The 12,089-nt window shown below is 51.2% G+C and overlaps 4 protein-coding genes across 4 annotated transcripts; 2 read left to right on the top strand and 2 right to left on the bottom strand.

Annotated features, from left to right (window-relative positions):
- Nucleotides 1-2,912: 2,912 nt before the first annotated feature.
- Nucleotides 2,913-4,168, bottom strand: PV06_05932 (uncharacterized protein). The gene is made up of 4 exons (XM_016406985.1): nt 4,040-4,168; nt 3,913-3,987; nt 3,610-3,845; nt 2,913-3,558 (listed from the first exon to the last, which is right to left on the bottom strand). The coding sequence occupies exons 1-4, from the start codon at nt 4,067-4,069 to the stop codon at nt 2,967-2,969; spliced, it is 933 nt and encodes a 310-aa protein (XP_016262589.1). The 5' UTR covers nt 4,070-4,168; the 3' UTR covers nt 2,913-2,966.
- Nucleotides 4,169-4,332: 164 nt separating this feature from the next.
- Nucleotides 4,333-5,390, bottom strand: PV06_05931 (uncharacterized protein). The gene is made up of 2 exons (XM_016406984.1): nt 5,043-5,390; nt 4,333-4,988 (listed from the first exon to the last, which is right to left on the bottom strand). Exons 1-2 carry the CDS (start codon nt 5,367-5,369, stop codon nt 4,878-4,880), a joined length of 438 nt encoding a protein of 145 aa, XP_016262588.1. The 5' UTR covers nt 5,370-5,390; the 3' UTR covers nt 4,333-4,877.
- A 162-nt stretch (nt 5,391-5,552) lies between these two features.
- PV06_05930 (uncharacterized protein) lies at nt 5,553-7,635 on the top strand. Its single transcript, XM_016406983.1, has one exon. It carries the CDS (start codon nt 5,751-5,753, stop codon nt 7,278-7,280), a length of 1,530 nt encoding a protein of 509 aa, XP_016262587.1. The 5' UTR covers nt 5,553-5,750; the 3' UTR covers nt 7,281-7,635.
- A 549-nt stretch (nt 7,636-8,184) lies between these two features.
- Nucleotides 8,185-11,562, top strand: PV06_05929 (uncharacterized protein; the record flags this gene model as incomplete). The annotated part of the gene is made up of 3 exons (XM_016406982.1): nt 8,185-10,064; nt 10,115-10,687; nt 10,737-11,562. The coding sequence occupies 3 exons, from the start codon at nt 8,185-8,187 to the stop codon at nt 11,560-11,562; spliced, it is 3,279 nt and encodes a 1,092-aa protein (XP_016262586.1).
- Between the last annotated feature and the right edge of the window lie 527 nt (nt 11,563-12,089).

Genomic DNA, 12,089 nt, shown 5'->3' with positions numbered 1-12,089 from the left:
ATGGCGTCCTAACAAATTTCCACGTAACAGCCCTTTTGCTTCAGACCAGAAATGTAATTGCCAGCTCTCGATAGTATGGTCCTTCCTTCTTCGCGACCATAGCGTTTGATGAAGCCTACGAGCCTCGTCACATCAATGATTCTATCCCGGACTACCCTTCCAGAAGGTATGAGTCAAACAATAATGGACCTTGATCCACAACAAATTTGGTGCAGGTTATGTTCTTGATGTGTTCGCCTTGCCAGAGCTGACAGGGATCTTCACTACATCGGTCCATCATTATGTACTCCGTACTCCGTGGCTCGCTGAGCCATGGGTAACGAGCCGAGTTGATACACGCTTCGACCCCCACCCCAGGTCCTTTGGGTCTAGAGACACGATCTAATCTTCAATTTTGACCCGGATTGTTAAAGGCAAATCGAATCGTCATTGCTTGTTACGTTGTTGATGTTTGATCAAAGCGTCCGCAAGAAGGCTATTCCAATTCTCAAAATTGGGGCTGTAGAAGCCCACCCTGAACATCACACCTTCTTCTCATGAAGGTTTAACTGCGACTTGGAAACCGTGTCATAGCCGTGATCGTCACAACCGAAAGAGAAGCTCATGAATCGATGGAGCGACGATTCTTTACTAATTCTGCCCCGGCTCTACATGTGGGACATCTTAGTGGAAGATCTGCGAGAGTGGCTCGCCATGATACATACAGTACACGGTACAATGGCTGATTTAGCACGCCATCAAAGCCTACATTCGTCCAGGGTCTCTCTCTACTTGCAGCGGGAGGTCTTGGTCGGCTGAACATACCCGCTTTGGTACGGTGATGCATCATGATAAGGTTCTACGCTCACAAGTGCGAGTATCTGTGTGCCAATTTAATGATTCATTTGCAAATTAGCAAAGTCGATGGTGGGTGACATGAGACCGATCATCGTTCGTTATTCACCCGGTGTGCTCTAGAGATTTGTTCCAAAGGGTCTCTTTTGGAGAAGTGTGGATGCTTGAATTGTTTAATGTCGTCGTTTTCGGAGTGGCTTTTCAGGGACTGTACTGTACAGAAAGCGAATGATTTCAACATTACCGGTGTGAGGGATCCGCGAGTAAATTCAGAAATTGCATGGCCAATGACACTTGCTTCGACCTTTACAGGGATATTGCTTCTAGAACCATCCCTCGCGAAATTGGAGCTTGCGAATATCTTCAGACACGATGTGTTGCAAGGAACAAGGTCAGAGCCTGAGGGAAACGAACCACGTGGGAAGCGAGCGTGCAGATTTCGTCCCTCCAGGTATCCATGCCATGGCGTCAACCGTCAGGGGCACCGGGGGGAGAGAGGCGTCGTCCATGTCCGTGTTGGTGGATGACGCAGAGACACAGCCAGGAGCCCACTGAGAGGAGGAGGGGGAGTAACACACGGGCTGCTAGGGACGGAGTAGTGCTCCCAAGCAAGGCTTTCGCCGAGGGCACCATCCCTGTAATCTGCGACTAGGGGCAGCGATGCAAGGTACAATACTCCGGACCTACAGTAGCACAGCACCAGGAATTGACGCAAATCTAATTTCCAGGCAAACATTTGGCTCCAGACGATAGACGACACACGATCAGTTCCATCTTACGAGTACAGTTCTTACAGAAAACAACCTCGCCAAATGACGAAATCAAAAGGCACAGAGAGATGAAATGATTTCGAGGCCAAGCTAGCTAGCGATACGGAGTACAAGGATTCTGAGCTACAAAGCATCTAAATTGCTGGGGTTTCGGCCACACCACACCAGACACATCGACCGAAGGAGCCCATTCTCCGGGCTCTGGGCTAATGCCAACACTATGGTACCATACGCGAGACTTCCGTCGATATGTGGGCTTCATCCAACCCTTGAATGTCGCACTTTCCTACACATGACAACTTTGCCTTGATTCTTGTGAACAGACGAGGACAATCCAACCTCGCTTGCAACCCTCCTCCGATTCAGGACTGCTTTGAGTAATTGACCGGTCCACGTCACTGACGACAGCTGAGCGATACGGACGATGTTCCGGAGAGATGAAAGTGATCAACGTCCAGCCTCTTTAACCGAGCACTGGGAAGATCATGGAAACAAAGATGATGAATGATGCACTCCGGGTACCCGTACTCCATACCCCCTGATGCAATAGCTTTACATGTACCATGGTATCACAGACACTACTTGACATGCTGGAACAGACCCCCCTGGTCTGCCATTGTTGGTCGTGGTCAATACAAACCACTGTTGAAATGACTGTGTATACCAGAGCAAAACACAGCATGACTTATATGGACTGAGTACTCCGTACGCCAGCCGTCATTACGATACAGTATGGTGCAGCTCTCATGCTACTCAGCCGAAGCTCGCCAGCGATCCTCAATTTCGCTAAAGCTCAGCCCTGCGCCGCTTGTGGCCCGCCAACACCTTCGAGAAACATCAAATGTTCCATTCTTTCCCAGAACTGGTATTCACAGCCCCTAGTCTCAAAAGCATCTGGAACGGCCTTCCGAGAGATTGGTCCTTGTGACCAACTTGATACCTCAATCATCCACCACCAGGCTTTGAAATGATTATCGGCAACCCAGAATTTGTTTCTCGCTTGTTTCGCTGTTGACGAAATAGGCCAGCCCCAGAGGCTCCGAGTCACTTCTCGCCCGAGATGCACCAGCTCGTGACCTACAATGTCCGGCATCCGATAGTCTTTTCGAGGCGCAGCCCTACACTGCCAGCATATCCTTGACGGCACCAGTGAAATTGAGGACAAGAGGCCTCCTGGCAATTCGCGCGAAATTGTTCGAATCAAATCGGGTGGCTATGACATCTTGATGTCCTAAACCGGATGGCGGCAGCAGATGGCTAGACGCCGGGACAAGGATGAATTTCAATTTCTCAATAAATGATTTCGATTCTGTCCATCGCTCGTTCTCCTTCTAGAAGCATACAAGGATTTCAAGCAAGGGTCTACCTCAAGCGAGCCGGGTACTTCGGCATACCCTTGATACCGACATCCACCTTGAACAAATTGCCCGCAAATTTGGCAGATTTTGGGAACTTTTCAGGCTCGGCCTCTTTTGCACTAGTGATGAACAGCTCTGTGTCGGCGAAGGTAGGGCAGGTAATGTTGCGTGTGGGCAGGTGAATTACTCCAGTAATTTCTCCTTTCGGTGAGATGCGAATGACTTTGGAGCCTCCGTAGCAAGCATGCCAGATGTTACCCTCAACATCCATGGCGTGACCGTCGGGATGAACTCCTTGCGCAGCTTCATCGAGGTGGAAGAACAGTCTTTTGTTGGAAATATCTCCGGTCTTGGGATCGTAGTCAAACTCGAACACGTCACCTGGTGGCGAGTCGGTAAGGAACATCTTGTTGTCGTCGGCATTCCAGGTAATACCATTGGGAATGGTCATGTGGTCGTGCATCGTTCGTAGCGTGCCGTCATGGTCAAGTCGGAACAGACAGCCTTCTTCGGTAAGTTCAGCAATCTCAGGGTCAACAAAGGCTTCGACCCAGAATCGACCTTGGGTGTCGACGGCACCGTCATTTGAACGCATTCTCAACGATCGCTCTTAGCTATGCTCCCTATGGAAGGCCGTCGACCCTTACCTTCTGGTTTTATCCTCGGCATCTGGACCACTCCAGTACTTGGCCACATATTCATGCTCCTGAGTTTTCAGGTTGAACTTGGTGACGCCGTCCTTTGCCCCTGCCAGAATGACCTCTGAAGAATCTACACCGTCGATATTCGCCGTGACGCCAATTGGCATCTTTGTGTCAAGTATCCTGACCGAATCCGGGCCCTTGTTCAAGTCGATTATGAACAGCTTCCTGTTATTGATGTCCTACGTCATGACTCAGTGCCACAGAACACATATTTGAGCGCATGTTGATGCAATTCTGAGAACGAACCATATATCGGAGCTCATGTCGCTCTGGGGTGTAATACGGACCTTCGCCCAGACTACATTTTGACGGGTAGTACGCCTGGCCAGAGGTAAGCATTGAAACTCAAGTCGTCCATGGTGAACCGACTGACCTCCTTCACGGTCCACTCTTGCATTCCCATCGCTTCAAGCTCGTGGCTAGATGTTGGATTTTTCGGTTTGAGCAAGCTTGTCCACCTGGTCTCAAGATTCTGAGTTGGTGTCTGGCGCTTCCGCCGTTGGGACGTCGATGACGGAGCAAGTCAAATTATATCATCGTGCCGGCAGCTTTGCCAAGACCGGCCACAACGGACTCACTCCGGGTCCAAGTTGCTGTAATTTATTATAGCGGGCCATGTCAACCAGCGCTCGACAAACTACTCATTGGTTTTAGATACGGAGAAAGTGGGATCACGGTTGTACCTCGTGAGAAGACTTTACATGACATCTTGGAAATCTATATAAGCCGAAGAAGAGCCGGGCGCTGGAATCGAAGAGGGGCCCAAAACTCGGCCGAGCACGAAGCCTGGTGCTGCTTACCGCTTGCTTGCTGGGGACCCTATTGCACCAAGGTGCTGTGGCGATCACAGAACATTGGACAGCGAAGTTTGAGTGAGGCCTGCGCAAGACTCGACGGCTCGATCAGCGGCTGCTTTGCTTGTCCCTGCCAAAGAGCAATATTTCCAAGTACCATGACCAGTTTCCTTGTTGGTGACATAGCCTCGACGCTGCAGCCTTTGTATTGTCTTTGATCTAGACGACTCGCAAGTTCAATTTGAACTTCCCATATACAGTCTGTCTGAGGGCAATCAAGATCTTTCAAAGCAGTCTTTCGAAGTGATGAGACATCTCGTTGAGTTACCATCGGCCGACAGACGATAGGGCGTGCCTTCCAGGATGTACAGAACTGTACACTCGTATGTCTCTCGAGCAACGTGATGGCCTCATGCCTCAGACTTTGACTGAAGGGGCGATAAAGGCCCTGACAGCCAGGGTTGCGTCGCCTTCATGAGACCGTAGCAATTCTGTAGCTTTGTTCTTTGAGAGGTCCAATTCTTCAACCTGCAATCAGAGTATCAGTATACGACTTGTAACGAGTAGTATGCAGCAACATACCAGGAAGTTGACATCTTCTGAAGCAACCTTGATCTTCTTCTTGGTTTCCACCTCTTTCTTCGCCTCGGTCTTCTTGGTATCCTCCTTCTTCTTGCTCACGCCACTTGCTATTTCTAACCTCGACATAGCCTTTCCCAGTGCCTCTTGGTCAGCCGCCGAAGGACCTTTGCTGGCACTTTCTCCATTCTCTTGCGACATGCCGGTTGCATTGAGCGCATTGAGCGCAGCTGCGGCCTTGCGATCTTCGGCGTTGGCGGGGAGATTTTGGGCGGTCTCATCGTCGCCAGCATCTGCGGCTGCAGTGGCCGACGGAATTGGTTCAGCCATTGTGATGAGGATGCTGTTCAGTGGTGGCAGAGATCAGAAGAACAAGTGGACCAAGAGTGGTTGTGGAATAAACACTTGAACACATAAAATCCGAAAGGGGAATGGTGCCAAATGTAACATCAGAGTCTCCCTTGGACACGCAGAGTCATACGTCGAATTTTCTTGATCAAAACACTCGGTTACAAACCTTCATAAACCGCTTTTGAGAAGACTAATTATAATATAATACATGTATTGAAGACATAATCGAAAGGCTCGAGTTCAGAAGCGGTTTCCCTGTCGTGACAACTCTTTCAGTTAATCGAAGGCTACCTCACATCTGGTATTTCCACGCTTCATCGAATCACGCACAGGCGCCCCGCCGTACGGAGTTGCTGGGACATGGCGCGGAATGAAGAACCAGGTGTCTGGTCACCATCAAGCTGGAAAGGGAGACCCATAGTACAGTCTGTCGCCTACAAAGACACGGCTTCCTTCGACCACGCCGTTAGCAAGCTGAACACGCTCCCACCTCTGGTGACGCCGAGAGAGATTGTGAGACTGAAGAATGAATTGCGTGAGGTCGCCCAGGGCAATGCCTTCCTGCTTCAGGGTGGTGACTGCGCAGAGCTGTTCGATTACTGCAATCAAGACATGATCGAAGCCAAGGTGAAGCTGTTACTGCAAATGTCCCTGGTCCTCATCTACGGCGCGAAAAAGAAGGTTGTACGTGTGGCGAGGATGGCTGGTCAGTACGCAAAGCCGCGGTCCTCGCCCATGGAAACCATCGACGGGGTTACGATGCCCAGCTTTCGAGGAGACATTCTCAATAGCTACGAGCCGGATCCTGTTGCCCGCGAACCCGATCCCAAAAGACTCGTCGACGCGTACTTCCACTCTGCGGCGACACAGAACTACCTGAGAGCCGCACTCTCCTCGGGCTTGGCTGATCTGCATGCCCCTCTAGACTGGAGTCTCGGGCACGTTCGGGATCCCACCGTTCGAGATCATTACCAGGCAATCGTCGAGCGAATCACGGACACTCTTGACATGATGCGCACGATAGGTCTCGACACTGGCGGAGGTCTGGAGACTGTCGACTTGTTCACGTCTCACGAGGGGCTGTTACTCGAGTACGAGCAATCTCTCACTCGATTGTTCAAGCACCCCTCCAACGCGGCGCCACCTGCCCTGCCTTCGAAACCTGTTGCATCACCAAACAAACACCGAAAAACCTCTCTACCGACACAGCTGCCACCACCTTTACCGCCGACGAAGGGCTATTACGACACTTCGGCGCACTTCATCTGGATCGGCGATCGAACCCGCCAACTGACACATTCCCATGTTGAGTTCTTCCGAGGCATCGCCAATCCAATCGGTGTCAAGGTGGGACCCAGCATGCCGGCCACTGACCTGGTGCCTCTGCTCGACATCCTCAATCCTGGACACGAAGTCGGAAAGATTGTCTTGATCACTCGTTATGGCCACGACAAGATCGCTGCTCACCTTCCGGGGCATATTCGAGCGGTGCAGGCGTCGGCGCATAGAGATACGGTGGTCTGGCAATGTGATCCCATGCACGGAAACGGCCGCAACGCCACCGTCACAGGCCCCAGCACCGACGGCACATCTACGAACGGAACGACGACTTTCAAAACTCGACGGTTCAGTGACATCTTGTCAGAGTTGAAACAAGCCTTGACAATTCATCGATCCATGTCCAGCTATCTCGGTGGAGTGCATCTGGAATTGACCGGCGAGGCCGTGACCGAGTGTGTCGGTGGTGCCGAGGAACTGACTGAAGAGGACCTGAGTTTGAACTATACGACATTCTGTGACCCCAGGTTGAACGAAAAGCAGGCGCTTGAATTGGCCTTTTTGGTTGCTGGGTTTTACAGGGAGGCTACGGAGAAGAGGCAGACGAAGTAGTAAGACATAAAAGACCTGAGGTGGTTACGAAATGAAACTTGCAAAACGAGAATGAGCACTGCATGGTGGGATTTGTAGGATACAATGGATTCATGCGAAAGATTGAAGGAGTATGCGCCTTTTTCCAATGCTTTGATGTCTCGTTGTCAAATTTCTGTACCACCAATGCGTACAGCCAACCCGGCCCTTTTGGCAATATTAAGCCCTGGCAATTGCCTGAATTCCTCTTTTCCACCTTCAATGTGTTCATCGGATAGTGTTATTGGTACTTACTCCCCGGACTCGACTCAATGCAAGTGAGAAGCACCTCGTTAACATAATTCGAATGGTTGGGTATTTGGACAACTGAGCAGACTCTTTCTGCGGCAGAAGCCCGAATACAGCATCAGTGTCGATTATAAGTGACTCTGTGTTCTTGACTGTCGCAATGTGTGAACTCAGGCGATCGAGATCTCATCTCGCGCAAAGGGAGATTAAATATTCCAGGATATGATGACGAGTTTAGTCTGGATTGTAGTATGTAGCACCGTCACTGATAGAATCATGCATCTGTAACAGTGACAACCATGGTAGCCACTCATCTATGATTGTCCAATACTCACAAAGACTATGTATTCATTATGATGTATCAAGTGAAGAACGAGTGAGTGACCTTGAACGTGAAAGAAAGGCGACGGTCACGTGGTTACAAAATCCATCTCTTCGGGCAACTATGGCGAGCGCAGGTGGCATCTGCACTCGCGCTTCAAGGGATCCAAACAACAGCTCGAAACTTCTGGCGAGCCATTTAACTTCATCTTTGGCTTGACCCTGCCATCCAATACCATCTCTCTACGCGGCGCAAGCAATCACTCACCGCAATCTTGGTTCTATCTTGGGAAGTTTCCCGTGGCAAGAAGCAGACATGGCTTCGGGTCAATCGTGGCTCAATCAAGATTTTGGTGGAGATGATGAGGAGTCTGACAACGACTTCAACCCGGGGGTCGAGGCTGGCTCCGACGCCGAAGATGATGCGGTAGACTCAAAGCCACAAATTGCGAAACGAGACGCCAGTGATTCCGAAGATGAACGGCGATCCAGAACGAATGGAAACCGGTCATCTTCGCCTGCCAGAAAACCCAAAGTCGTGGAGGAGGACGATGACGAAGACGCCGACGCCGACGCCGACGCGGATGCCGACGCAAAAGCAGATAACGACGAGGATGACGAAGGCGAGGGTGAAGACCTTAACGGGAACGACGACGAAGAGGATGAAGAAGACGAGGACGAAGATGAGGACGCAGTCGCAAGCCGACCTCGAAAGCGCAGGAGACGAGGCCTGAACCAATTCTTCGAAGAAGAGGCCGAAGTTGACGAGGACGACGATGAGATCGAAGCCGATGAGGACGACCTAGGTCCCGAATTCATCCAAGACACCCACCCGGACGATGACATCCCGCCGGAAGCTGATCAGGACGACGCCAGACACAGAGAGCTGGACCGACAACGACAACTCGAGGCCTCTATGGACGCGGAAAAGCAGGCTGCAGCTTACAAGGAAAGATACGGACGTAGAACAACCGCAGCTCTCAGCAATACTTCCTTTGTGCCACAAAATCTCTTGATGCCTGATGTCAACGATCCGAGCATCTGGGGTGTTAGGTGCAAAGCCGGGAAGGAGCGCGAGATCATCAGCAGGCTCATGAAGAAATTCTTCGAGAGTCAGAACAGTCGCAAACCGTTACGGATCTGCTCTGCGTTTGAGCGTGGCGATGGCCCTATGGCGGGATACATCTTTGTCGAAGCTCGACAGAAGGTGGATGTCGACGACGCGCTCGCAAACGTTCCTGATGTTTACCCAAGATCGAAGATGAACCTGGTCCCTGTCAAAGAAATGCCCGACCTCTTGAGAGTTACTAAGAGTAAAGAGCTTGAAGTCGGTGGCTACGTTCGCATAAAGCGCGGATTGTACCAGGGCGATCTGGGTATGATAGAAGCTGTCGAATCCAACGGTCTCGATGTGACTGTCCGACTTGTCCCTCGACTCGCGTACGGTGCGGATGAGGATCTTACGCGTCCACTCGGCCCAGACGCCAAGCGCAAGCGTCCGAATGCATTTGGTGTCGGAAGCAGTATTGCCAATCGACCGCCTCAACGATTATTCAACGAGGCCGAAGCAAGAAAAAAGCATGATAGATTTATGCAGCAGAACCGTGGTCTTTCCAATAAGAGCTGGACCTATAAGGGCGACCAGTATGAGGACGGCTTCTTGATCAAAGACTTCAAACTGCAGCACCTTACAACCGAGAATGTGAACCCGAGGTTGGACGAGATCACGAAACTGACAAAAACTGCGGCCGACGGTACCGAAACTCTGGATCTGGAGTCCCTCGCGCACAGTCTCCGCAACACAACAGCAGAAGGCAGCTTTCTTCCTGGCGATGAAGTTGAAGTTTATGAGGGTGAGCAGAGAGGTATCGTAGGCAGAACAGAGGCTGTCAAGGGTAACATCGTTTCCATCATGGTGTCCGAAGGAGAACTAGCCAGCCAGCTTGTCGAGGTGCCAGTAAAGGGCTTACGGAAACGCTTCAGAGAAGGCGACAATGTTAAGATCATTGGAGGAAGCAAGTATCGTGACGAAGTGGGAATGGTCCTTCGCATCAAAGACGACAAGGTCACTGTCCTTACCAACACTAGTAACGAGGAGATCACTGTTTTTAGCAGAGATCTTCGAGAAGCTACGGATGGCGGCAGCGGAGGTGCAGGAACAAGTAAATTTGATGTTCAGGAACTGGTACAGATCGAGTAAGTCTCCACCTGAGAAAGTCTGGTGGTCTCTGCTAACCGGTGAACAGTCCTACCACAGTTGGCTGTGTCATCAAAGCCGACCGTGAATCGGTACGACTCTTGGACCAGAACGGCTCGCTCACAACGAGGATGCCCTCACAGATTCACAAGATTGAGACTCGCAGGAATGCCGTGGCTACAGACAAGAACGGTTCCGAGATCCGAGTGGGCGATGTTGTCCGTGAATCTGGTGGCGAGGGTAAGAGTGGAACCATATTGCACATTCATCGAGGATACGTGTTTGCACACAACAAATTGGGAATTGAGAATTCTGGCATTTGGGTATCGAGATGCACAAATGTGATCACGACCGCAGCAAAAGGTGGCCGCATTACTGCACCTTCCACAGATCTCACGAAGATGAATCCTGCCTTACAGATGAAGCGACCAGACATGTCCATGGGTCCACCTCAACGACCCGGCCGTGACCCTCTTCAAGGACGACATGTCCACATCAACAAAGGTACTTATAAAGGTCACCGCGCAATAGTCAAAGACACGACAGCCGGAGAAGCACGACTTGAACTCCAGACCAAAAATAAGACCATCAACCTGAACAAATTTGACCTTTCCATCGTTGAGTACGTATCACCCAAGTAAGCCGTTCGGACCATGCTAATCTATATCCAGCACAAACACTCAGAGTAAAACGAGATACGAGGATTGGATTCGACAACGAGGTGGTCCGCCAACGATGCGCTCAGGCCCTGGTGGACCAGGATCTCGTATTCCCGATGGAGGCTTTGGTGGGCGAACTCCTGCCGGCGTCATGGATGGCGGTCGCACTCCTGCATGGGGTGCTTCGTCAAGAACACCTGCTTGGGGTGGTCCCGGCGGTTCTGGCCTAGACTCAGGGCGCACTCCAGCGTGGAAAGGAGCATCAGGATCACAGACATCCTACGGCGGTGGCGGCATGACTTCTTACGGCGGCGCAGGCAACTACGGCACCAGCGGCAGCCGCACACCGGCTTGGAATGCGAGTGCAAAGACTCCATATGGAGCTGATCATGGCTTCAGCTCTTCGGGAAATTCTGGGTTCGATGCCTTTGCGGCTGGCTCGAGAACTCCAGCTTATGGTTCTTCATCCTCTCGTACACCTGCTTGGGGTGGTCCTGGCAATGCAGCCTCGGCACCTACCCCTTCTGCACGCCCCTACGATGCTCCCACACCTGGCGTGTCTGCACCTACACCGGCTGCTTCTGGTCGTTATGATGATGACCCTTACACGCCTTACCTCAGTGCACCGACACCAGGAGCCGGTCCTCAAGATGCGCCGACACCAGCACCGAATTTTGCAAAGGGTGCGAACAGGGATCCACTCACGCACAACCGTCTCGGTTTTGATGCTCCTACGCCTGCAGCCAGTGCACCCACACCGTATGCCAGTGGTGCATTCGACGCACCCACACCAGCCGCTGGAGGGCCGCGTTATGCAGACGATGACGACGAGGATTGATTCGGTCTGGGTGTTTAGGTACTACTCGAAAAGTGTATCATTACAGCAAGTCAAGGGAAGGGCTGGCTATTGGTACTTTTGACGCGGCGCTCGGCATCAGCCCTTATTAATGTGACTTGGGCTTCGCTGGAGTCCGTATCAAAAAAAAAGTACATTTATTCCATGCAGAGGCAGTAAGCAGGAAGCCAATGTCTTCGGCCCGATTTAATTTTGATGAAAAGGAGATTCCAACTCATTGATCACGAAAATGCTGACACTGGCATTGCGGCTAAGCGTAGTTCTCCGTAGTAAGTGGGTAGTTGGCCCCCAAGATACGAAGTACTCGCTTAAGAAGACGGAAGATGAGGGTGTGAGCATTGCATACGACCTCGTGTGTCAAATCCTGGGCTTACATCTTCTGCTTGCCTGAAACAAATACAAAGTCATGATCCCCCCTTTCCTCAGCGAGTGTGTTTCTTACAATTGATTCAAATTGTGAAGGAAGGAGCATTTATCGTCTGTGTGATCACCTAACTTACGGAAACGTT

This window comes from Exophiala oligosperma, assembly GCF_000835515.1.
Source record: "Exophiala oligosperma strain CBS 72588 unplaced genomic scaffold supercont1.5, whole genome shotgun sequence".
Taxonomy (NCBI): Eukaryota; Fungi; Ascomycota; class Eurotiomycetes; order Chaetothyriales; family Herpotrichiellaceae; genus Exophiala; species Exophiala oligosperma.
This window is presented reverse-complemented; position numbering and strand designations above follow the sequence as displayed.